The 27463-nt window shown below is 43.8% G+C and overlaps 1 protein-coding gene across 1 annotated transcript in view; it reads left to right on the top strand.

The window, feature by feature from the left end:
* Window positions 1-912: 912 nt before the first annotated feature.
* Window positions 913-27463, top strand: part of LOC124778021 (caspase-1-like) — a 78136-nt gene continuing 51585 nt past the window's right edge. The window contains exons 1-2 of the mRNA XM_047253603.1: window positions 913-1123; window positions 24164-24342. Of these exons, the coding sequence (XP_047109559.1) occupies window positions 913-1123; window positions 24164-24342 (390 nt within the window). The remainder of the gene's footprint in view (window positions 1124-24163; window positions 24343-27463) is intronic.

The raw sequence follows: 27463 nt of genomic DNA, 5'->3' as shown, positions 1-27463 counted from the left end.
AACTCATTTACTACTTTAAGTGACTCATTTCCTAATCTAATTCCCTCAGCATCACCCGACTTAATTCGACTACATTCCATTATCCTCTTTTTACTTTTGTTGATGTTCATCTTATATCCTCCCTTCAAGACACTGTCCATTCCGCTCAACTGCTCTTCCAAGTCCTTCGGTGTCTCTGACAGAATTGCAATGTCATCGGCAAACCTCAAAGTTTTTATTTCTTCTCTCTGAACTTTAATACCTACTCCAGATTTTTCTTTTGTTTCTTTTACTGCTTGCTCAATATACAGATTGAATAACATCGGGGAGAGGCTACAACCCTGTCTTACTTCTTTCCCAACCACTGCTTCCCTTTCATGCCCCTCGACTCTTATAACTGCCATCTGGTTTCTGTACAAATTGTAAATAGCCTTTCGCTCCCTGTATTTTACCCCTGCCACCTTCAGAATTTGAAAGAGAGTATTCCAGTCAACATTGTCAAAAGCTTTCTCTAAGTCTACAAATGCTAGAAACGTAGGTTTGCCTTTCCTTAATCTTTCTTCTAAGATAAGTCGTAAGGTTAGTATTGCCTCACGTGTTCCAACATTTCTACGGAATCCAAACTGATCTTCCCCGAGGTCGGCTTCTACCAGTTTTTCCATTCGCGTTAGTATTTTGCAGCTGTGGGTTATTAAACTGATAGTTCGGTAATTTTCACATCTGTCAACACCTGCTTTCTTACTACTTATATACCAGAATACAAACTTCCCCTTCTTTTGTAGCTTGTGAATCGAGTTCAAGATTTCTGTATCAATTTGAAAGCCAACTTATATTGAGATATACATCATGTGATACTCGTTTAGTCCCAGCATTATACCAACCGCTGGTCCGTGTGAGGTGCTGGACGCTGGGGTCAGCAGTGAGGAGTACTTCATGGACCACCAACAGCGTGGTGTAGCACTCATCTTCAGCCACAAGAACTTCGACGTTCGTCAACATCCGGATGGGGATTACCAGCCAACTGCGAGAGAGGGCACAGACGCCGACAGAGACGCACTTCGCCTCACATTTGTAATGCTCGGCTTCGAAGTACTCTGCTTCAACGATAGGAGTCATGAGGAAATAACCAGTGAACTCAGACATGGTAAGTAAAAGTCTCTCTCCCATCACAAAACAAGAAATCTACAGCACTGTCAGCTGCGTGGGGTAGCCGCTTGGTCTGAGGCGTCTTGTCACGGTCCGTGCGGCTCCCCACGTCGGAGGTTCGAGTCCTCCCTCGGGCATTGGTGTGTGTGCGCTGTCCATAGCGTAAGCTAATTTAAGTTAGATTAAGTAGCCTGTAGACTTACGGGCCGATGACCTCAGCAATTTGGTCCCATGAGATCTTACCACAAATTTTTATACAGCACTGTCTGTGCTCAGCAAGCCATCATGTGGTGTAAGGTAGTTCACAGGGTGGACCGTATATGTGGAACCACCTTTCTAAAACAAAAAGAAGTGCATGAACAGAAATTTAAAATCAAGCCCCTAGAGCAGTCGGGTTTTATGCAAGAGGCGAAAAATCTGTGAGGCTGTGTTACCGACATGCTGGCCATCTTGCAAGGCTCGATCTCGGATTACACTATAAATCAGGGCCGGCCAGAAATTCTGCTCACGTGCGGTGCTCCTGCACACGTGCAACTTCCGGGTCAAAGCGTGCACGCCGCAGCCGTCAGCGTTCATGTAGTGCATGTTTCTACGCACAGATGTCGCTTTATCCACTTGCTGGGACACTCTCTACCGGCGCACTCTAGTGCTCTTTCCACAGCTTGCAAGCCAACCATGGGAAGGTGTTTCGCGTATTAAACATTTAAAATACTGTCATAGTCTACTCATTGAGACATCTACTTTTATGTTAACAGTTTAACACAGTAAGACATGTAATACAGTTAACAACCATGGGTTTTTATTAAGGAAGCTTGACTGACGGCAGGTAAACACGCGTAATGGTTTTGAGCTAGTATTTAAGAAAGAGAGCACTTATCGACTTCCAACGAATCTTATTCATGATTTCAAATAACATTAAACTAGTGCAAGGTTGCCTGTAACTAATTCTCGGTGCCCTCAGTTACACCCACATAATTTCTCTCTCACTGACCTCTAAACAGAATGATAACCGCAGACCTCTCGATGATCACCTGTTATTTCAATACCATTATTGCTATATCTTTCATCAGCTCCGTCTGAAATCTGCATAATAACCGTCAGTTGGATGAATGTTATGTTTTATCGACTTCAGCTGAGCGTAGCCCTTCACACATTAAAAAAAAAAAACCTAAATGTAAGTATACATTGAAACAATCGGTTTAATGATCAATTTTCCTCTTGCTTGTACCACATAAACAGGGAAGTGGAGCCGCCGCCGTTCATTTAGCACACATGTCTAATAACAGATTCGCTGTCACTCCCTGTCGCACACGTGCGCACATGTGCAGCACTTCCCCACGTCTGCACACTGTGCAGCGTTTGGCCGGCCCTGCTCTAAATTTTCAATATGAAATGCGGTCATATGAAATATCAAACACACAGAGACTTACAAGTGGCGAAAACAATGCGGTCTTTCGCTTGAGCAAAGCTTTAGTCATTCTCGTCGCATCTGCAAAGAAAAAAAGCAAAGGCTGATACAATACATAGAAGCTACAGGATGTGCTTCACGTTTTGTCCGGCATGCTATAAAGCGTTGGCACTTGCTTCACCCATTCCTCTCAGGTGTTAACCAACTCATGTACTGGAAAGTGAACACAGGCACCAAAAATCTGTACGGAGGTGTGCAAGGTTTCTGATTTTTACTGCATACACTTGCCTTCTCATGTACTTACAGACAGAAATCTTATAGACTTAATCCTGGCACATGTGGCTGCAACGGGCCTTTAAAACCTATCCACATCCAGGGAAACTGGATACTCCGGTGCTGGTGTACCGAGAATGAGAAACGGTCCAATAGTATGAGGTTGCTACATTCCACTCCAAATCATCACTTTTGATACGCTGTCTTGAGACATGGAGGTGTGCTGTCATGACATTGACATGCGGAAGTTGATAATTAAAGGAATTAAGTAATTAAGCATAATAATCAAGAAAACAATTAGCTGGCATACATGTTAATTGATGCAGTAGTTTATTACACTAAGGATGCTGAAGCAGCTTAGCGATCAGAGAACATTTAGTGGGGGGACTTCGGTTTTAATTCAGAGACCCTGTCACAATCTACTTGGTAGAGGCGGAGTGGACGGAAGTCAGACAGTACGTTGGGTAGTAGGCCACAACTGCCAGCCCCCACTACCTTCCGACAGCATAGCGGGCTAAGCCAGCGAGGTCTGGAAGACGGAGGAGCTGCTGGCGCAGGTATACTAAACAGAAACCGAAGTAAAAGTTAAGATGTAGTTTCCAGGATCGGACACCTCTTCACTTTAGTTCCTGTGGACGGGTCCATCAATGACCTCAGTCCAAACGGAAAATAGCCCACATTGAACTCTATTGTGGCGGCCGTTAGAGATTTAGCAGTACTTCTTAAAATAGCATTTAGAGTTTTTCCATGTCAGTAAATCGCAGGGAATAATACATGGTGTTACAAAAAGGTACGGCCAAACTTTCAGGAAACATTTCTCACACACAAAGAAAGAAAATATGTTATTTGGACATGCGTCCGGAAACGCTTACTTTCCATGTTAGAGCTCATTTTATTACTTCTCTTCAAATCACACTAAACATGGAATGGAAACACAGCAACAGGACGTACCAGCGTGACTTCAAACACTTTGTTACAGGAAATGTTCAAAATGTCCTCCGTTAGCGAGGATACATGCATCCATCCTCCGTCGCATGGAATCCCTGATGCGCTGATGCAGCCCTGGAGAATGGCGAATTGTATCACAGCCGTCCACAATACGAGCACGAAGAGTCTCTACATTTGGTACCGGGGTTGCGTAGACAAGAGCTTTCAAATGCCCCCATAAATGAAAGTCAAGAGGGGTGAGGTTAGGTTAGGTTAGGTTAGGTTAGGAGGAGAGCGTGGAGGCTATGGAATTGCCAATCCATCGGTCACCGAATCTGTTGTTGAGAAGCGTACGAACACTTCGACTGAAATGTGCAGGAGCTCCATCGTGCATGAACCACATGTTATGTCGTACTTGTAAAGGCACATGTTCTAACAGCACAGGTAGAGTATCCCGTATGAAATCATGATAACGTGCTCCATTGAGTATAGCTGGAAGAACATGGGGCCCAATCAAGACATCACCAACAATGCCTGCCCAAACGTTCACAGAAAATCTGTGTTGATGACGTGATTGCACAATTGCGTGCGGATTCTCGTCAGCCCACACATGTTGATTGTGAAAATTTACAATTTGATCACATTGAAATGAAGCCCCATCCGTAGAGAGAACATTTGCACTGAAATGAGGATTGTCACATTGTTGGATGAATCTTTCGCAAAAGTGCACCTGTGGAGGTCAATCAGCTGCTGATAGTGCCTGCACACGCTGTACATGGTACGGAAACAACTGGTTCTCCCGTAGCACTCTCCATACAGTGACGTGGTCAACGTTACCTTGTACAGTAGCAACTTCTCTGACGCTGACATTAGGGTTATCGTCAACTGCACGAAGAATTGCCTCGTCCACTGCAGGTGTCCTCGTCGTTCTAGGTCTTCCCCAGTCGCGAGTCATAGGCTGGAATGTTCCGTGCTCCCTAAGACGCCGATCAATTGCTCCGAACGTCTTCCTGTCGGGTCACCTTCGTTCTGGAAATCTGTCTCGATACAAACGTACCGCGCCATGGCTATTGCCCCGTGCTAATCCATACATCAAATGGGCATCTGCAAACTCCGCATTTTTAAACATTGCACTGATTGTAAAACCACGTTCGTGATGAACACTAACCTGTTGATGCTACGTACTGATGTGCTTGATGCCAGTACTGTAGAGCAATGAGTCGAATGTAAACACAAGCACCGAAGTCAACATTACCTTCCTTCAATTGGGCCAACTGGCGGTGAATCGAGGAAGTACAGTAGATACTGACGAAACGAAAATGAGCTCTAACATGGAAATTAAGCGTTTCCGGACACATGACCTAACATCTTTTCTTTATTTGTGTGTGAGGAATGTTTCGTGAAAGTTTGGCTGTACCTTTTTGTAACACCCTGTATACATTCAAGCACATAATATTTGGGAAACTGTAGAGTCTCACGTTGTCACAACTACCAAAAATCAGGTCTAGTGGAGTGACATCATGTTTTTAGAAGATACATGACGCGGAAATTGAACCGGACAGAAGTGTTCCGAGAGTCACTCTGCCTGTATTGCACAACAAGCTTTGCTAATGCTCATATTGTGTCGGTGAAGCTGTCTCTGTAAAGTCATGCAGGCTGTGAAATTTATGAACGTGTTTGAAGTATATTTGTGCTGATGACAAACTGCTGAGGCTTAGATCCAAGTAGTCTGCAGCTCGTGGTCGTGTGGTAGCGTTCTCGCTTCCCGTGCCTGGGTTCCCGGGTTCGATTCCCGGCGGGGTCAGGGATCTTCTCTGCCTCGTGATGACTGGGTGTTGTGTGATGTCCTTAGGTTAGTTAGGTTTCAGTAGTTCTAAGTTCTAGGGGACTGATGACCATAGATGTTAAGTCCCATAGTGCTCAGAGCCATTTGAACCATTTTTTAGTTCCAAGTACACTGAAGAACCAAAAGAAACTGGTACACCTGTCTGATGTCGTCTAGTGCCCCCACGAGCACACAGAAGTGCCGCACTCCGACGTGGCATGGAATCGACTAATGTCTGAAGTAGTGCTGGAGGTAAGTGACACCATGAATCCTGCATGGTTGTCCATAAATCCGTAAGAGTACGAGGGAGTGGAGAGCTATTCTTAACAGCACGTTGCAAAGCATCCAACATTCGTATCTAGATTCGTATCTAGACGTATCAGGAGTCTAATATCTCTCCAACTGCACACGCCCCAAACCATTACAGAGCCTCCACCAGCTTGAACAGTCCCCTGATGACATGCAGGGTCCATGGATTCATGACGTTGTCTCCATATCCGTACACGTCCATCCGCTCGATACAATTTGAAACGAGACTCGTCCGGCCAGGCAACATGTTTCCAGTCATCAACAGTCCATTGTGGCTGTTGACAAGACCAGGCGAGGTATAAAGCTTTGTGTCGTGCAGTCATCAAGGGTACACGAGTGGACCTTCGGTTGCGTTTTGTTGAATGGTTCGAACGCTGATAATTGTTGATGGCCCAGCATTGAAATCTGCAGCAATTTGCAGAAGGGTTGGACTTCTCTGTCACGTTGTACTATTCTCTTCAGTCGTCGTAGGTCCCGTTCTTGCAGGATCTTTTTCCGGCCCCAGTGATGTTGGAGATTTGTTGTTTTATCGGATTCCTGATATTCACGGTACACTCGTGAAATGGTCGTACGGGAAAATCCCACTTCATCGCTTCCTCGGAGATGCTGTGTCCCAGCGCTCGTGCGCCAACTATTACACCACTTTCAAATTCACTTAAATATTGATAACCTGCCAATTGATACCAACTGCGCCAGGCACTTGTTGTCTCATATAGACATTGCCGACCGAAGCCCTATATTCCGCCCGTTTACATGTCTCTGTATTCAAATATGGATGCTTATACCAGTTTCTTTTGCGCTCCAGTATAGTTACTGCGCGAAGAACGAAGGCAGGTTGGCAGTGGCGTGCACTCAAGCTATTAAATACTCAAGTGTTGTGATATTGTCGTCGTTGGCTATCTTTTGGTCGTGACTAGTAATTCAATAGAATTTTGTTAGGTATTCTGGCATGTTATTAATTGTTTCTGGCTTTCCAAACTATTCTAAGAGTTGTGGTAACGCCCCATGTGGCAAAGAGCATTAATTGCATCTTCCGAACATAGCTTAACTGTGATGGCGTTCATAAAACATAAATCCTTGGTGAGTAAAGTTTTAGTGTGTGGCTTTTGGGTCAGTTGTAACAGCACACTTGCATTGGACAAGCTTTGTGAATTCTGACCAACGCCTTCTTTTATTTTCTTTTAATTTATTACGAATGTACAACTAATTATTTTTAGGACACTAAGCCACTACAGTACAGATAACTTTTACCAGAATTAACTTCCTTTTGTTTGTAGGTGTATTAAAATTCCTCAGAGGTTGTACTGAAAACTTAACTAGGCACATGTTGGAGCGCAGTGTACTAGTAACTGCACTGGAAATAAGGTTAGTTGAATTTGAGAACTTGAGGAAGTCCGAATGGCCTTTAAGGACTCAGTACTCGCGGACAGATCAGTATCAGTAGAGTCCATGCATCCCTGTACATTATCGCTCACTGTAACAGTGCGTTATGTTCACCAGTCTGCTATTTATTAGGGTCTGGTATTGTAATTTGACTCAGAGTCGATTATGTAATTTTGTTGTGTTTGACAGCAGCACAGTTGTTGGATTCAGAGTAGGAATTAACATGATCACTTTATTAGAAATGTCTGAATCGGTCTTCGATGGATCCATTCAGTAAAGATTGACATGTGATCAGTATCTGTGATTCTACTTATTTACCTGTTTGTTTACCTACAAACTAATCATCATAGTGAAACGACGGTTTCTGTCTAGCTTGCATGTCACACTTTCTGCAAGTTGAACAGGACGATCTCTATCGTCCTCAGTGAGAAGTTCTAACATTTGCGTTTGGTGAGGTTGCCATCTACGTTTGATCGAAGTTCCCATTATCGGAGTACAGCTGACGGCAGTTCCCTACGAGAAGGAGCGAGTACTGTGCTCTTGACTCAAGTGGAATGATTTCAGAACAGTGGTTGAGTTTCCTCATTTGTAGGCATTTTAGAAAGCTCAGTTTCCAGTTTGTCTGTGACACAGCCAGCATCATAGAATTTCGCGAGAAGTTTCACCACCGCACTTTGGGTAATGGGATGGTCTGGCTGCGTGGCTTTTGCAAAATCCTCTGGGTAACATGAGTACTCCTTTCTCCTGATATAAGGATGATCTCATTGTGTTTGGCTTTCTCGTTACCTGTAAGGAAGAAACATTAGTTGCACCTCGAGATAAATAAAGCAATGCTTAAATCAAAGACACTATTGTTTTTCTCGCGTAATTCTCCATTTGTTTAATATGTCACGTAACTCCCTTTTCATTTGAGAATGTATATAGGGGTCATGAAAATTGTCACATGGATGAAACTGTCTATAAACACAATAAATGACAAAAAGGAGAAGCACCAAAAGGGGGAAGACGAAACGAAATGAAGATGTGAAGGGGTTGTGATACGCTTGGTGAAAAATACAGCGATCCTCCCTTCTGGTGGTCAGATGTGGTCGACTGCAACCTTGGCGACAAATATTCCTACCCTCAGGTATCCATATATTTCAACATCGCTCACTGCCACATCCAAATGCCCCTCAGTTCTGGATGTTGCACGATTGGACCAGCCGGCCAAATGAAGGCCCCACAAGCAGGCACCTTTCAAATGCTGTCAGGTGCTGATAATGCTACCTCATACGACTAAAGTGCGCGTCATTTACAATGGCGGCCGAGTTTAGGTTCGTTCTGCGCATCTGACGTCACAAAAAACACAGTCAGACAATGAACAGAGAACGACATTGCCAGAGCTCGACTACAGTGCAGAGCACAGACGAGTGTCTTCAGTTTTAGAAACGTTCAGTGATAAATAAAGTAATTGAACAAAAGCAATGTCTTGATAGCAGACTTTCTTTTATAGAAAGTTTGGAAAAAGCATTCTTTATATCATTTGCTTCATATTCTATTAATTAATTAAACCAAACAAGTAACAAGCCTCCTAATTCAGGCGATAGCAAGGATAGGTGTTTGTATCATTCTCACGAACCGCTTTTTCGCAATAAAGAACAGCAGTAATTGTTTATTTCCTATTGTACTTCGACGAAACGTGAATAATTCATAGTCATACCAACAGTGTTTGTCGAAATTGTGCGTGATGTTTTAGAGTCCTCCCGGAGTTTATTTGAATGACGAGTTGTGTTAGTGTAATGGTTAATGTGTTTGACTCCTAAGCGAAGGGTTCTGAGTTCAAACCTTGTTCTGTGCTTACTATTCTGTTTATTTAAAAACAATATCGAAGTGTCTTACTTCATGAATTTTATTCGTTTGAATGCAATTTTTTGAAATTTCTAGTTCTTTGTCTCTTCATTATAATCACAATAAGTTTTCGGTTTTTCTAATTTTGTCCTCCAACATTTCTTTTCACAGCAATTAAAAACAATGAAAAGGCACACATACAATATTCATGTTATCTGTTTTGTTTGTATATCTTCTCTTCCGCAGTCGCTGTTTTACTATTCATATTGAAATATATTCTTTGTGACAGTATTAAAAGTATTGTTTAGAGCCGAATTTCAGCTCATACGTTACCGAGCTACTTGACTGTCTGACGCAATTCTTTGCTTCGCTGCTTTGGCAACATCATCATATTCAATGTTTTCGTCAACTGATCTATGTTTTGGCAAGTATTTGCTATCTGTTGTGACAAACAAATTTTTTGCACACTGCGCCTCACTGACAATATATTTTACTATCTATGTTTTATTACATCCACAATTCAGTTTTGTGTACTTCTCCAATTTTGTTTTAATCAGAACTTTTTAGACAAAAGCGAAATGTCTCTGGTATAAATAAAACTTTTATTACGGTCGCAAAAGACGGAATATTTCTCAGTATTACATACGACACCTATCTGGTACTTAAATGAGATATACAGTAAATTTTATATGAAATTTAGGTATATTGTCCACATTTCATTCTCAACATTGTGGCAATTAAAATCGACCATACGGAAAGTATACACTATGGACTTTTACCTCTGCAAACTCTTCAAAATTTCGTGCAATGGTTTACTACATTTAATGCTGCACAATAACTGTGTTGAACATCGAAACAAAATTAATTCATTTACGGGGGGAAGGTATTAGTCAAGAAGATGTGTAAAAATAAAATTTTTGGGCCAAATAGTTTTTGTGAAATCGAATGATAAGTGTGTCAAAGCAGTCGGAACACCATGTGTCAGCACAGGCGAGCAGTGCAGTGATGACAAAATCGCGTACAGCGTGGAATGCGGGGAGCATGTCTCTGTAGCAGCGAAAGGGTTAATGCGGCCGTGGTGGCTTTACTTCATAAACTGCGCGCTCCCCCCTAAAAGTAAGTTTGCGAGCTACACTATACTATGACGCTGCTTCTCTTGGCGCGTGCGTCGTTTGCAACTGGCAACGCAGCAGTCTCCCGCGTCGGGGCGGGCATGCGCGAGCCGCCAAGATAAAAGAATTCAACTATACATGGCATCTTCATGTGCTTCGCAATGATCTTGCAACTATAGTCTTAACACACATAAAGAAAAAGCTTTGCATCACCTCGGTTCCGAGAGTTCCAGAACCTGTACAGAAAACTGGAATAGAGATCAATATAAACATCATTTCCGCCCTTCTTATTGCTCATCAAAACATCACATTGCATGTTGTACGACCATACAGCGAGACCTTCAGAGATGGAGGTCCAGATTGCTGTACACACCAGTACCTCTAATACCCAGTAGCACGTCCTCTTGCGCTAATGCATGCCTGTATTCGTCATGGCGTACAAGTTCATTAAGGCACTGTTGGTCCGGATTGTCCCACTTCTCAATGGCGATTCGGCGTAGATCCCTCAGAGCCGTTGGTGGGTCACATCGTCCATAAACACTCCTTTTCAATCCATCCCAGGCATGTTCGATAGGGTTCATGTTTAGAGAACATGCTGGCCACTCTAGTCGAGCGTTATTCCGAAGGAAGTCATTCACAAGATGTGACGATGGGGGGCGCGAATTGTAATCCATGAAGACGAATGCCTCGCCAATATGCTGCCGATATGGTTGCACTATCGGTCGGCTGATGGCATTCACGTATCATACAGCCGGTCCTGCGCCTTCCATGACCACCAGCGGCGTACGTCGGCCCCACGTAATGCCACCCAAAAACAGCAGGGAATCTCCACCTTGCTGCTGGATACTGTGTCTAAGGGGTTCAGCCTGGCTAAGTTGCCTCCAAACACGTCTCCAATGATTGTCTGGTTGAAGGCATATGCGACACTCATCAGTGAAGAGAACGTGATGTTAATCCTGAACGGTCCGTTCGACATGTTGTTGGGCCCATTTGTATCGTGCTGCATGGTGTCGTGGTTGCAAAGATGGACCTCGCCATGGACGTCGGGAGTGAAGTTGCGTATCATGCAGCCTATTGCGCACAGTTTGAGTCGTAACACGACGTCCTGTGGCTGCACGAAAAGCATTATTCAACGCTGTGGCGTTGCTGTCTGGGTTCCTCTTATTCATAATCACGGTCATCCGTTGCAGTAGTAGCCCTTGGGCATGTCATCGACAGTTCCTGTTTCCCTGTATCTCCTCCATGTCTGACCAACATCGCTTTGGTTCGCACCGAGGCGCCTGGACGCTTCCCTTGTTGTAAGAAAGCGGACGTGACCGAACCGCTTATTGACTGCCTAGGCATGGTTGACCTACAGACAACACGAGCCGTGTACCTCCTTCCTGGTGGAATGACTGGAACTGATCGGCTGTCGGACCCCTTCCGTCTAATAGGCGCTGCTCATGCATGGTTATTTACATCTTTGGGCGGGTTTAGTGACATATCTGAACAGTCAAAGGGACTGTGTCTGTGACACAATATCCGTTGTCAGCGTCTATCCTCAGGAGTTCTGGGAACCGGGGTTATGAAAAATTTCTTTGATGTGTGTGCATACCCGTCGATTGTGTGTGCGTGTTAGACTGACATATGTCGATGTCTACTGAGTGCATCAGTGTTTTTATCAGGCAACCTTAATGCACTTTACACCAGTGTTTGGTGGTTTTGTGATTGCGTGCTTCAAATACATTAAGGTTTTGCAGCATTCTGTGCCGAAAATATATTGAATGTTATGGGTTGAATCGAAGATGGCGGTTTCAAAAGTGGTCGCCAAATGGTGTTGGTAAAGTACCCTCACTAGATTTCCTCCTCTCACTATCTCATACAAAGTAACTTTAATTTCTATTTATCAATCTGTTTCTATTTTTTTCTATTTCTTAGAAGAGTTATTCTACACGTATGCACCACCCTGTACATTTGTAGCTGCGCTCGGCAAGCCATCACGTGGTGTATATAGTGAAACAGGATCATTTTTTCTTTTCAGTTTTTCTTCGTTTCTATTTCATTTTTGGATGGCGTGCAAGAGGAACAACTGTTGATATGCCCCCATAAAAGAAGAAAGAAATGTAATTTTTCCGTGATTGTCATTGTGTAAGATGCGTTTGGGCGGAAGTAATATGTCTATTGATTTGTCTTGGAAAATCCGTTCTCTCACTAGAGGTAAACACAAACCATGTGCAAAACTTTTGTCCCTTACACTGTCTCAGAGGAGAATAACGCATCGTAATTTCTCAATATAGGGCTAGTAGTTTCGAGTCGTAGCCTGACTCAAACCTAAGCAAGTCACTGCTGCGAACCAGTGCATGGAAACCAATATTAACCCTAAGTCGATGGCCGAAAACGGAGTAGGGAGTGACGTTGCAACTGAAAGTGAAGCGAGATTATACCAGTAGTGATGGACGTGGTCAGAACAGTCTCCAATAACAACAAAGTTCCAAATTAATACACTGGTCTAGAAAGGCGAGGTAACAGTAACTGTATTCGAGAATCAGCGTAAAGTAGGCATCAACAACGTGATGCGAACAGCCAATCCGCCGGACAGGCTCGGTGATTACTTGATATAGAATATATGGTGAGAAACTACCCTAAAGGCGAAACAATCAGCAGTGATCAACGACATGGGGATCCAGAAGGCACTGGAAACCACCGCATTAAGTATACACGTAGTGTATCCACAGGACATGTGTCCTGTAATTGAACATGTGTCATGATGATCTCACCATCGGTGAATGATTCCGGATCAGTCCCACTTATGGATCCCTAGGAGTGGACTGCCAAGGGGCAGGAAAAGGTATGAAAAACAACAAAAGGATAATATTCTACGAGTCGGAGTGTGGAATGTCAGAAGTTTGAACTTCGCAGGGAAGCTAGAAAACCTGAAAACGGAAATCCAAATGCTCAGTCATATAGTGAGGGTCAGTGGAGTGACATGGAAAGGAGATAAGAATTTCTGGCCAGACGAATACAATGTAATATCAACCATCAGCAGGAAAGATATAACGGTGGTTGGAGTAGAGTTCGTTATGAATAGGAGAGATGGGCGGTGGGTGAATCATTGCTAACAGTTTAGAGATATGGTTGTTCTCATCAAAATCGATAGCAAACCAACGCCAGTGGTTCAGGTGTATACCCCGACTTCACAAGCAGAAGACGAAATGTTAGTAAAACTATATGACGATACGGAATGGGTAACTTAGTGTGTGGTTCAAATGGCTCTGAGCGCTATGGGACTTAACTTCTGAGCTCATCAGTCGCCTAGAACTTAGAACTAATTAAACCTAACTAACCTAAGGACATCACACACAACCATGCCCGAGGCAGGATTCGGACCTGCGACTTTAGCGGTCGCTCGGTTCCAGACTGTAGCGCCTACAACCGCATGGCCACTCCGGCCGGCTAACTTAGTGTGTAAAGGGCGGTAATAAGCTAATAATTATGGGGATTGTAACGCGGTAGTAGTGGAAGGAACAGCAGATTGAATTACGGGAGAATGTGGGTTTGCTAGTAGAAATGATGCAGGGCAAAGACTGAGTTCTGCAGTAAAGCCGGCCGCTGTGGCCGAGTGGTTCTAGGCGCTTCAGTCCGGAACCGCGCTGCTGCTACGGTCGCAGGTTCGAATCCTGCCTCGGGCAGGGATGTGTGTGATGTCCTTAGGTTAGTTGGGTTTAAGTAGTTCTTAGTCTAGGGGACTGATGATCTCAGATATTAAGTCCCATAGTGCTTAGAGCCATTTGACCATTTTTTTCTGCAGTAAATCTCAGTTATAAACAGTAAATAAAAAGTTCAAAAACCAGAAGAGGAGAAGATTTATTTGGAAAAGGCCTGGAAATTCGGGAAATTTCTAGTTGGATTACATCATGGTCAGACAGATTCCGACATCAGATATTTGACTGTAAGGCGGACCCAGAAGCAGAAATCCATTCGGATTACAATTCAGTATTGATGAAGAGTAGGCTGAAGTTCAAAAAAATCAGGAGGAATCGCTGTGGAAAGAAGTGGGATACAGAAGTGCTAAGGAATAATGGGATGTGCTTGAAGTCGTCTGAAGAATACTGGAATACTGGAATATTGAACACCTCAGAAGGGAAAAGGCTATCACAGAAGAAAGGAAAACACAGGTACAAGGAAGGTAACTCCGAAGAATCCTTAGGTAACAGAAGTAGTATTTCAGTTAATCGACGAAGAGGGGAGTACAGTTGTGTTCAGGGAAATGCAGGTATAAAGAAATATGTCACTTAGGTATGAATTATTTAGGAAGTGCATGGAATCTAAGGAAAAATGTGAAGAGATCGAAAAGAAATATTCGTCGAAAGGACTGATTCAGCGTACAGAAAAGTCAAAACAGTCCTCAGTGAAATTAAAAACAAGAATGGTAACATGAAGAGTGCAGCCGGAGGAGAGAGGATGGGCGGAAAGAGTACACTGCAGGCCTCTGCGAGGGGAAAGACTTTTTGATGACGTGATTGAGGAAGGAACAGGAGCCGGTATCGAAGACATAGGAGATCCGGTATTAGAATCTGAATGTAATATAGCTTTGGAATATACAGGGTGATTCAAAAAGAATACCACAACTTTAAAAATGTGTATTTAATGAAAGAAACATAATACAACCTTCTGTTATACATCATTACAAAGATTATTTAAAAAGGTTTTTTTTCACTCAAAAAAAAGTTCAGAGATGTTCAATATGGCCCCCTCCAGACACTCGAGCAATATCAACCCGATACCCCAACTCGTTCCACACTCTCTGTAGCATATCAGGCGTAACAGTTTGGATAGCTGCTGTTATTTCTCGTTTCAAGTCATCAATGGTGGCTGGGAGAGGTGGCCAAAACACCATATCCTTAACATACCCCCATAAGAAAAAATCGCAGGGGGTAAGATCAGGACTTCTTGGAGGCCAGTGATGAAGTGCTCTGTCACGGGCTGCCTGGCGGCCGATCCATCGCCTCGGGTAGTTGACGGTCAGGTAGTTACGGACAGATAAGTGCCAATGTGGTGGCGCTCCATCCTGCTGAAATATGAATTGTTATGCTTCTTGTTCGAGCTGAGGGAACAACCAATTCTCTAACATCTCCAGATACTGTAGTCCAGTTACAGTAGCACCTTCGAAGAAAAAGGGACCAAAAACTTTATTGGCTGAACTGGCACAGAAAACGTTCACCTTAGGCGAGTCATGTTCATACCGAGTTGTTTCCCGCGGATTCTCAGTGCCCCATATACAGACATTGTGACAGTTGACTTTCCCGTTAGTGTGGAAAGTTGCTTCATCACTAAACACAACCTTTGAAACGAAAGATTCATCTGTTTCCATTTGAGCAAGGATAAAATCACAGAAATCGATTCTTTTAATCCTATCGGCTGCAGACAGTGCTTGAACCAATTTCAGACGATAAGGTTTCATAACTAACCTTTTTCGTAGGACGCTCCATACAGTTGATTGTGGAATTTGCAGCTCTCTGCTAGCTCTGCAAGTCGATTTTCCTGGGCTGCGAACAAATGCTTGCTGGATGCGTGCTACATTTTCATCACTCGTTCTCGGCCGCCCAGAACTTTTCCCTTTGCACAAACACCCATTCTCTGTAAACTGTTTATACCAACGTTTAATACACCACCTATCAGGAGGTTTAACACCATACTTCGTTCGAAATGCACGATGAACAACTGTCGTCGATTCACTTCTGCCGTACTCAATAACACAAAAAGCTTTCTGTTGAGCGGTCGCCATCTTAGCATCAACTGACGCTGACGCCTAGTCAACAGCGCCTCAAGCAAACAAATGTACAACTAAATGAAACTTTATAGCTCCCTTAATTCGCCGACAGATAGTGCTTAGCTCTGCCTTTTGTCGTTGCAGAGTTTTAAATTCCTAAAGTTGTGGTATTCTTTTTGAATCACCCTGTATATGATTAAGTAAGGCAGGTGGGATGGATAACAATTCTTCGGGATTTCCATAGCCATTGGGTGCGGGGGATTGGTAAGCAAGCGACTGTTCAAGTTAGTGCGCAGGACCTATGAGCCTGATGCTTTCAGAAGAAACATCATCCACACAATTCCGAAAACAGCAAGGGCCGTCAAATGCGAGAATTATCGCACAATCGCCTTAACGCCTCATGCATCTAAGCGGCTGACAACAGTAATATACAAAAGACTGGGAAAGAACGCTGAAGATTTGTGAAACGCCGATCAGTTTGGCCTTAGGAAAGGTAAAGGTATCAGAGTGGCAGTTATGACTTGCACCTGATAATGGAAGAAAGACAGAGGAAAAATCAAGACACGTTCATAGGATTTGTCCACCTAGAAAAAGTGTTCCTAAAATGGTTCAAGATGTTGAAAATTATGAGAAAAATAGGAGTAAGCTATAGAGGTAAGGTACTGTTTGTACAAGAACGAAGACGGAACAGTAAGAATAGAGGACCAAGAAAGAAACTTTCGGATTAAAATGGGCGTGAGTCAGAAATAACCTCTTTCGCCCCTGCTATTCAATCTGCACATAGAAGAAGCAATGACGGAAGTAAAAAAAAAAAGCTTCAAGAGTCGGATTTAAATTCAAGGTGAAAGGATGTCAGTGATAAAATTCGATGACGACATTGCTGGCCTGTGTGAAACTGAAGCAGAATTACAGAATGTGTTGAGTGGTAAGAAGAGTCTAATGAATACACAATATGGGCTGACAGTAAGTGAAAGAAAGACAAAAGTAATGAGGTGTAACAGAAATGATCTTATTAATAAACGTAACACCAAAAGTGAGATCCACGAGATAGGTGAAGTGAAGGAATGGTGTTACCTTCGAAGCAAATTAACACATCACAGTTCAAGGGAAGTATGATGGTATAAAGCAAAGTCCTTAATCTGAGGAAGAAATTTCTGAGAATTTTCGTTTGGAGCACAGTTTTGTTTGGTAGTGAATTATTGACTGTGGAACATCCAGATAGGAATGAGAATCGAAGCGTTTGAGTTGTAGCGCTATGGAAGATAAAGATAAAATAAGGAATGAAGTGGTTCTCTGCATAATCGGCGAAGAAATGAACAAGTGGTGAACAGTTGAAAGTAGAAGGTATAGGATGGTCAGACATGTGTTAAGATAACACGGAATAACTTCCATGGTTTCAAATGGAGTTTTAGAGGGTAAAAACTGTAGAGGAAGACGGACATTGGAACGAATCCAACAAATAATTGAGGACGTAGGTTGCAAGTGCTACTCTGAGATGAAGAGGCTGGCACATGAGAGGAATTCATGGCGGGCCGCATCAAACCACTCAGAAGACGGATGTCCAAAAAAAAAGAAAGAAAAAATATTTTGCCAGGCTACTGGCCATCCACATGTGACGTGTTTATTACGACCCCGGACGTCGCTGTTGCCGAACAAATAATACCATGCCACTCTCTGCAATTGTCTCCATATCGCTGGAGAGGTGGGATATTAGGAGTGGGGTCTTAATGGCGAGAATAGCTGCTAATACAAGCGAAAGATGTCATGAAGTTGTTGCTGTGATCGTTAGTCCGAAGACCGATTTGATGCAGCTCTCCTTGTTACTCTATGCTATGCAAGCCTCTTCATCTGTAAATAACTACTGCAACCTATATCCTTCTGAATCTTTTTGCTGTATTCATTTCTTGTCTCCGACTTTTGCCCTCCTCGCCCCCCCCCCCCCCCCCCCACACACACACACTCTTCCTTCCAACACGAAACTGAGTCCATATTTTAGTCAAGTTGCACCATAAAATTCTTGTCTCCCCAGGTCTATTCAGTAACTCCTCATTAGTTATGCGATCTTCCCATCTAATCTTCAGCATTCTTCTGTAGCACCACATTTCGAAGGCTTCTATTCTCTTCTTGTCTAAACCATTTATCGTCCACGTTTCACTTCCGTACATGGCTGCACTCCATACAAATGCTTTCAGAAACGACTTCCTGACACTTAAATCAATACTCGATGTTCACAAATTTTCCTTCTTCAGCAACGCTTTCCTTGCTATTACATGTCTACGTTTTATATCCTTTCTACTTCTGTCATCATTAATTATTTTGCAGCCCAAGTAAAAACAAGTCAGCTACTACTTTAAATGTCTCATTACACATTCTAATTCCGTCGTCATCACCTGATTTAATTTTACTATATTCCATTACCAAGTTTCCCTTTTGTCGATGTTCATCTAATAGACTCCTTTCAAGACGCTGTGCATGCCGTTCAGCTGCTCTTCCAAGCCTGTTGCTGTCTGTGTTGAATTATAACGTCATCGGCAAACCTCAAAGTTTTTATTTCTTATTCCTAAACTTTAATTCCTACTCCAAATTTTTCTTTGATTTCCTTTGCAGCTTGCTTGATGTACAGATTCTATGACAGTGGGTATAGGTTACAACCCTATCTCACATCCTTGTCAACTACATGTTTGAAAGAAATGCTTCAAATGGCTCTGAGCACTATGGGACTTAACTTCTGAGGTCATCAGTCCCCTAGACTTAGAACTACGTAAACGTAACTAACCTAAGGACATCACACACATCCATGCCCGAGGGAGGATCGAGCCTGCGACCGTAGCAGCGGTAGCACCGAGAACTGCTCGGCCACAGCGGCCGGCACATGTTTGAAAGAACAGACACCACATACATGTAATTCATGTGAGGATGACCATTCAATCGCTTCATTGTGGATGTACACCACACTCGAACTCTTCTAGGAATCGGCGAAATGCCGCAAATAATGATGACAATAGGCAAGGCCAACAACATCAGAAATGTGTTGTTAAGTCGAGAATTTGGGTCTGACGGGGGGCGCACTAGAGTATTCCAAGCAGGTGCGCTGACTGCTGTTTCTGGATGGCGCAGTGGTCAGCGCGTCTGACTTGTACGCGGGAGACTTGGGTTCGAATCTCACTCTGACACAAATTTTCAACTTTCCCTATTGATTTCATTCAATGCCCACTAGCACCTAATGTCATTAATGCCTTTGTGTTTTGATTAATAATGGCTGTGGGATCAAAATATGTCTCTTCTTTCAGAAATGTCCGAAAGAACAGACACCACATATACCAAATTCATTCGTGACATGACACCCTGGTTTCGGATCTTGAGTTCACTAGTGGCTTTGTAATCAAATCTTTGGCTCAGAAATAACTACTTACGAGCCAATCTCAAACCGATTCAAAACACTTCCTTTTTTAAAATTAAATTTCATAATGTTTGTTTTTTAGTGCCTTATAACTAGAGCATAAAATGAATTTCATTTGGTGGAGTCAATGTGACTGTTTAAACTAGCTGAACTTTTGCAGCTGACACTGTTGAGAGAGCAACATAAGCTCGTAGCCAATGGACACAATACCTCTCTAAGTTCCGCGAAATGAAGAGTAAAGATTTTTCCCACACGTACTACTCATTTTGTTACGATATCTGACGAAAACAATAGAGTTCACAACATGAAAACATCTAAGCCCCACTGTGACCTCTATCGAAAAATTTTTGAGTCTCAACTAAGCAGCTGTCTACCGTCCAGAACTAAGATGAGCAACTTTCCTGTACTGTGTCTCTACATGAAGCCCTCACTGCAACGTCTCCCAGCAATGGACTGCCTACTCCACTATCTTCCACGACCAAGGCGAAGATGACGTGTAGGAAACTCCCTGAGACGTTGCCGCAGAACGACGCCTTGACGCGGCTGATAACCCGAGAAGACGTCATTCCACTCGCACTGTTCGTTCAGGGATCCAGAAAGTAGCGGATGCACTGGTCCAGGTTGATGCCGTGTATTTTTATTTACAAAAGACTGCGTTACAGATCCACACAGTCGCTTAAAAGAACAAAATAAGAGAGCGTGGAATATCAGGCCCGGTTTTTGATGGACTGAAGAGTAGCTATCAAACAGAACACAATATGATGTTCTTAAGAGAGAGATGTCTTAGGCGTAATATTAGCTTTGGGCTTACCAAAAGGGAAAGTTATAGGACCGTTACTCTTCACAATATGCAGGGTGGTCCACTGATCGTGAACGTGCCAAATATCTCACGAAATAAGCGCCAAATGATAAAACTACACAGAACGAAACTTGATTAGCTTGAAGGGGGAAACCAGATGGCGCTATGGTTGGTCCGCTAGATGGCGCTGCCATAGGTGAAACGGATATCAATTGCGTTTTTTAAAATAGGAACCCCCATTTTTTATTACATATTCGCGTAGTACGTAAAGAAATATGGATGTTTTAGTTGGACCACTTTTTTCGCTTTGTGATAGATAGCGCTGTAATAGTCACAAAGGTATGGCTCACAATTTTAGACGAACAGTTGGTAACAGGTAGGTTTTTTACGTAGGTACTTTCGAACATTTTATTTCGGTTGTTCCAATGTGATACTTGTACCTTTGTGAACTTATCGAAGCACCATACCATGGCCCGCATGCTCACCGGATCTGACGTCCCCGGATTCATTTCTGTGGGAAAAGTTGAAAGGATTTTCAAATAACTTCCGGGAATTCAGCCAGGTAAGACTTTCAGCGACCGCTGATATTTGGGCTGGAGAACACCCCGCCATTTTAAAGGCAAACTGCAACGGACAGGCGGCGTACATGCAAATTTAATACCTCGGTTCTCGGACAGAAGCAGGAAAGATAACACACACACACACACACACACACACACACACACACACACTGAACACCAGTGCCACCAAAGATGACCAAAGTCAGAGCTATCGATAGTGAGACTATGAATTCGCAGGTGAGGCAGCATTGACTCTGTTCCTTTGTTTTTTGACAAGGGAGAGAGCCGGATTCCAAACAGAGTTTAAACAGAAACCTCCATCCCTGCTAACGAGGTTGCTCGCTAATTTAATCTCAACTGCCTCCCTAATGACACCGTCCCAATAGCTGGACGTGCATGCCAATATCTCGGCGTTATTATATAACATGGGGTGACCAGTATCCAAGCAATGTTCGGCAATAGCAGATCTATTTGGCTGCTGTAATCGTGTGTGCCGTTTATGCTTAGTACATCTGTCCTCCACGGTCCTGATAGTTTGACCAATATATGCCATGCCGCAGCTACAAGGAATACGATATACACCCGCCTTACGCAGTCCAAGATCATCCTTAACGGAACTCAAAAGTGCTCTAATTTTATATGGAGGTCGGAAAACACATTTCACATCGTATTTCCGTAAAATACGACCGATCTTATTGGACGTGTTTCCTACGTAAGGCAAAAAGGCAGTAGACTTAGGTGTTGACTCAGAATTATCATCAATCACCCGATGTACAGTTGGTCGATAGCGCAACGCACGTTCAATCTGTCTATCACTACAACCTTTTTGACGAAATGTAACTTCAAGATGGGACAGCTCAGCTGGCAAAGTCTCAGCGTCAGAAACGACATGTGCCCTGTGTACCAAGGTACGAAGTACCCCTTCACGCTGAGCCGAATGGTGACAACTGTTAGCTTGTAAGTACAAGTCGGTGTGAGTATGTTTCCTGTAGACTGCATGTCCCAATGATCCATCATCCTTCCTCCTAACCAACACGTCGAGAAAGGGAAGGCAACCATCCTCTTCCACCTCCATCGTAAAACGAATGTTCGGGTGGATCGAGTTCAGATGTTCTAGAAAGACATTCAAATTCTCCCTACCGTGAGGCCAAACAACGAAGGTATCGTCAACGTATCTAAAAAGACAGGCGGGTTTTAAAGGCGCCGATTCCAATGCACGTTCCTCGAAGTCTTCCATAAACAAATTTGCGATCACAGGAGACAACGGACTACCCATCGCAACTCCATCTGTCTGCTCGTAATACTGGTCATTAAATAAAAAGTAAGTGGATGTCAACACATGCCTAAAGAGATTAGTTAAATCAGCACCAAACCTGGCTTCAATTAACCGCAACGAATCGGACAGAGGAACACGAGTGAAGAGAGAGACCACATCGAAACTCACTAAAATATCAGAGTCATTCAGCCTCAGTCCCTCCAAACGACGTAAAAAATCAGCTGAGTTCCTGATATGATGTTCACACCGTCCTACTTGTGGACTCAACAGAGAAGCAAGATGCTTGGATACACGATATGTCGGAGCGCCGATTGCATGTACGCCGCCTGTCCGTTGCAGTTTGCCTTGAAAATGGCGGGATGTTCTCCCGCCGAAATATCGGCGGTCGCTGAAAGTGTTACCTGGCTGAATTCCCGGAAGTTATTTGAAAGTTGTATACGCCAGGAGAAACTCAGGTCTCAAGTTGAAAGGATATTTGCTATTGTGATCCACCGACAACGCCTTACAACATGCGTCAGCGCATTATCAATGCATGTGCGAACATTGCGGAAGGCGAACTACTCGCTGTTGAGAGGAATGTCGTTACACATATTGCCAAATGCATTGAGGCTGACGGACATCATTTTGAGCATTAATTGCATTAATGTGGTATTTACGGGTAATTACGCTCTAACAGCGTGCGTTCTCAGAAATGATAAGTTCACAAAGGTACATGTATCACATTGGAACAACCGAAATAGAATGTTCAAAAGTACCTACGTTCTGTATTTTAATTTCAAAAAGCTACCTGTTACCAACTGTTCGTCTAAAATTGTGAGCCATATCTTTGTGACTATTACAGCGCCATCTATCACAAAGCGAAAAAAGTGGTCCAACTAAAACATTCATAAAACCTCCTGGCACACCAAAACTGTGTGCCCGACCGAGACTCGAACTCGGGACCTTTGCCTTTCGCGGGCAAGAGCTCTACCATCTGAGCTCTCGAAGCACGACTGACGCCCGATACTCACAGCTTTACTTCTGCCAGTGCCTCGTCTCCTACTTTCCAAACTTTACAGAAGCTCTCCTGCGAACCTTGCAGAACTAGTACTCCTGAAAGAAAGGATATTGCGGAGACATGGCTTAGCCACAGCCTGGGGGATGTTTCCAGAATGAGATTTTCACTCTGCAGCGGAGTGTGCGCTGATATGAAACCTCCTGGCAGACCGAAACTGTGTGCCCGACCGAGACTAGAACTCGGGACCTTTGCCTTTCGCGGGCAAGTGCTCTACCATCTGAGCTACCGAAGCACGACTCACGCCCCGTCCTCACAGCTTCAGTTCTGCCAGTAGTTCTGCAAGGTTCGCAGGAGAGCTTCTGTAAAGTTTGGAAGGTAGGAGGCTAGATACTGGCAGAAGTAAAGCTGTGAGTACCGGGCGTGAGTCGTGCTTCGGTAGCTCAGATGGTAGAGCACTTGCCCGCGAAAGGCAAAGGTCCCTAGTTCGAGTCTCGGTCGGGCACACAGTTCTTTGGTGTGCAGGAGGTTTCATATCAGCGCACACTCCGCTGCAGAGTGAAAATCTCATTCTGTTCAAAAAAATGGTTCAAATGGCTCTGAGCACTATGGGACTCAACATCTTAGGTCATAAGTCCCCTAGAACTTAGAACTACTTAAACCTAACTAACCTAAGGACATCACACACACCCATGCCCGAGGCAGGATTCGAACCTGCGACCGTAGCAGTCCCGCGGTTCCGGACTGCAGCGCCAGAACCGCTAGACCACCGCGGCCGGCTCTCATTCTGTAAAACATTCATATTTCTTAACGTACTACATGAATATGTAATAAAAATGGGGGTTCCTATTTTTAAAAAACGCAGTTGATATCCGTTTGACGTATCTAGCGGGCCAACCATTTTTCCCCTGCAAGGTAGACAAATTTCTTTCTTTGTAGTTTTTTCGTTTGATGCTTATTTCGTGAGATGTTTGGCCCGGTTACTATCAATGGACCACCCTGTGTACGAAATGTTCAGAAATTCTTCTGTTTCGTTTGCGAAGTAAATTTAAATTTACTTTTGTCACATGGTTCCTTTTCTAAAATATTTCTGTGTGTTGCAAAATCTCTGAGCCAACCAAAAAGATTACCAAGTAAAGATATACGCACAGTGAGTTGTTGCGAGCAATCCAAGCGAAAATGTTTTGTGGTTGCAGTGGCGGAGCAGGACCACGACAGTCGCGACTGCGTTGCAGTGGCGGTTCTCTCCCACTGCGGGAGGGACGGGCAGCTGAGCGCCAGAGACCGCGAGTACCACGTCAGCGAGCTGTGGCAGCCGTTCATTCCCAGGCGCTGCCCGAGCCTCGACGGGAAACCCAAGCTCTTCTTCATACAGGTACGTCGCCCGAACAAGTCTAGGGCATTCTGTCTATTTCTGTTCTGGGAGACCTTTTGCTTTAGGACTTTGAAATCACTCAGCCCCATTACAGCCTGTTTCACGCTTTAAGATGTGTTGTGTTTAGTGTCTCACTGGACGGTTGGTTAGCACTGCAGGAGGGAGTACGCGAAAGAACTTGCCCCCCTTCTAACAGCCGTGTACCGCAAGTCTCTAGAGCAACGGAAGGTTCCAAATGATTGGAAAAGAGCGCACGTAGTTCCAGTTTTCAACAAGGGTCGTCGAGCAGATGCGCAAAACTATAGGTCTATATCTCCGACATCGATCTGTTGTAGAATTTTACAACATGTTTTTGCTCGCGTATCATGTCATTTCTGGAAACCCAGAATCTACTCTGTAGGAATCAGCATGGATTCCGGAAACAGCGGTCGTGTGAGACCCAACTCGCTTCATTTGTTCATGAGACCCAGAAAATATTAGATACAGACACCCAGGTAGATGCTATTTTTCTTGACTTGCGGAAGGCGTTCGATACAGTTCCGCACTGTCGCCTGGTAAAGTAAGAGCCTACGGAATATCATACCAGCTGTGTGCCGGGATTGAAGAGTTTTCTGATAAACAGAACACAGCATGCTGTTCTCAATGGAGAGACGTCTACAGACGTTAAAGTAACCTCTGTCGTGCCACCTCTTCACAATATATATAAATGACCTAGTAGATAGTGTCGAAAGTTCCATGCGGCTTTTCGCGGACGATGCTATAGTATACAGAGAAGTTGCAGCATTAGAAAATTGCAGCGAAATGCAGAAAGATCTGCAGCGGATATATAGAAAGAAGGATCCTTTATTGTATGATTATATGATAGCAGAACAAACACTGGTAGCAGTTACTTCTGTAAAATATCTGGGAGTATGCGTATGGAACGATTTGAAGCGGAATGATCATATCAAATTAATTGTTGGTAAGGCGGGTGCTAGGTTGAGATTCATTGGGAGAGTCCTTAGAAAATGTAGTCCATCAACAAAGGAGGTGGCTTACAAAACAGTCGTTTGACCTATACTTGAGTATTGCTCATCAGTGTGGGATCCGTACCAGGTCGGGTTGACAGAGGAGATAGAGAAGATCCAAAGAAGAGCGACGTGTTTCGTCACAGGGTAGTTTGGTAAGCGTGATAGCGTTACGGAGATGTTTAACAAACTCAAGTGGCAGACTCTGCAAGAGAGGCGCTCTGCATCGCTTTGTAGCTTGCTGTCCAGGTTTCGAGAGGGTGCATTTCTGGATGAGGTATCGAATATATTGCTTCCACCTACTTATACCTCCCGAGGAGATCACGAATATGAAATTAGAGAGATTCGAACGCGCACGGAGGCTTTCCGGCAGTCGTTGTTCCCGCGTACCATACGCGACTGGAACAGGAAAGGGAGGTAATTACAGTGGCATGTGAAGTGCCCTCCGCCACACACCGTTGGGTGGCTTGCGGAGTATAAATGTATATGTAGATTCCGACTGATATCCGTGGATATTACTGGTGTAGGTTTTCTTGTTGTACACTGTTGGTCATTAAAAATGGAAAACAATGAAGGCGGCATGTACCAAATGTCAAACTGGCATGAAGGGCACCACACGCCTGAATAGGTTAATAATTAATTTACTACACAGTCGCACAAAGTAGGTACGTATAACGGTGACCACATTTTTGTATCCAAAGTGATTCAGCTGATGTATTCATCTCAAGAGTTTTCCTGGACCGTTTGAGAGATCACAATGCTGCTTCCACCTAAGAAATGTAAAAAAAAGTTCTGAGTAAATGACGTACAGTCTCTTTCCATAGCTATATTAATTACAGAGCTATCGCCATCAATTCGCTTTTTCAAATTTTCTGCTAATATTATCATAGTTATAGAAGTGACGAATTCACCAGCGTTTCATTCTACAAAATGCGATTAGTAGTTTCGAGGATATTACAATATCTAGAAATGTGCTCTCATCAATGAAGTAAGGATCAATCACGTAGACTTAATTAATTCCACACCAAACTCCAGTGCCTTTGATGTTCAACTTGCCTCACCCAGTGCGTATGTCTAGCAGACCAATAGTGCATATTTGTTACATTCAGCTTTCCATGATTTATAAAGGTAGTTTCATCGGTGAAGAGGATTTAATGAAGAAATAACCTAATGTCCTGATGTGGGGTCAGGACTGAGCAACAGAATTCCACATGTCTTCCGCAATACCGCTGTTTTACCTGTCGGTGAATTTGAAAAACGTCAAGCCATTTCGGCTGGCCACTTTTCATTCGTTTTCATAGCAAATTCCATCCAAAGCAATACTTAAGTTAGCCCGCCCGCTTAGCGGTGCGCTCTAACGCACTGCTTTCTGGACGGGAAGGCTTGCCGGTCCCCGGCACGAATCCGCCCAGCGGATTAGTGTCAAGGTCCGGTGTACCGGCCAGTCTGTGGATGGTTTTTAAGGTCGTTTTCCATCTGCTTCGGCGAATGAGGGCTGGTTCCCCTTATTCCGCCTCAGTTACACTATGTCGGCGATTCCTGCGCAAACACTGTCTCCACGTAAGCGTACACCATAATTACTCTACCACGCAAACATTTGGTGTTACATTCGTCTGGTGTGAGAGGTTCCCGGAGGCGTCCACTGGGGGCCGAACCGCACAATAACCCTGTGTTCGGTGTGGGGCGGCGGTGGGGTGAGTGGACTGCTGTAGCCTGTTGTGGGGTTACGTACCACTGAGGGCTACGGCGGGACGAAGCCTCTCCGTCGTTTCTAGGTCCCCAGTTAAACATAATACTCTAAGTCCGGAGTATTTACAAAAGATTCGAGTTTCCTTTTATATATCTTTAATCTTTAATGAAGTCTCTTTGTTATGCCCTATGCCCTGGGAACTTACGGGATGCTTGGATACAACTTGAAGCACTTACTGCTTTTGTTTATCAGTTTTGGTAAATAATTTCTTATACTCCTCAATGAGCTTTACGCATCTGGCTGCCAAGTCATTTACGATTTCATTATTATTCATTATGTGTAGAGCATTGGTGGAACTTCATTTTCATGCCACTGCGAAAGACCTGTCATAAGAAACTCGTCGCTCAAGACGAATCTGGTAACG

This window comes from Schistocerca piceifrons, chromosome 1 (assembly GCF_021461385.2).
Source record: "Schistocerca piceifrons isolate TAMUIC-IGC-003096 chromosome 1, iqSchPice1.1, whole genome shotgun sequence".
Classification (NCBI taxonomy): domain Eukaryota; kingdom Metazoa; phylum Arthropoda; class Insecta; order Orthoptera; family Acrididae; genus Schistocerca; species Schistocerca piceifrons.
Note: the sequence above shows the minus strand (reverse complement) of the source record. Positions and strands in the feature narration are given on the sequence as shown.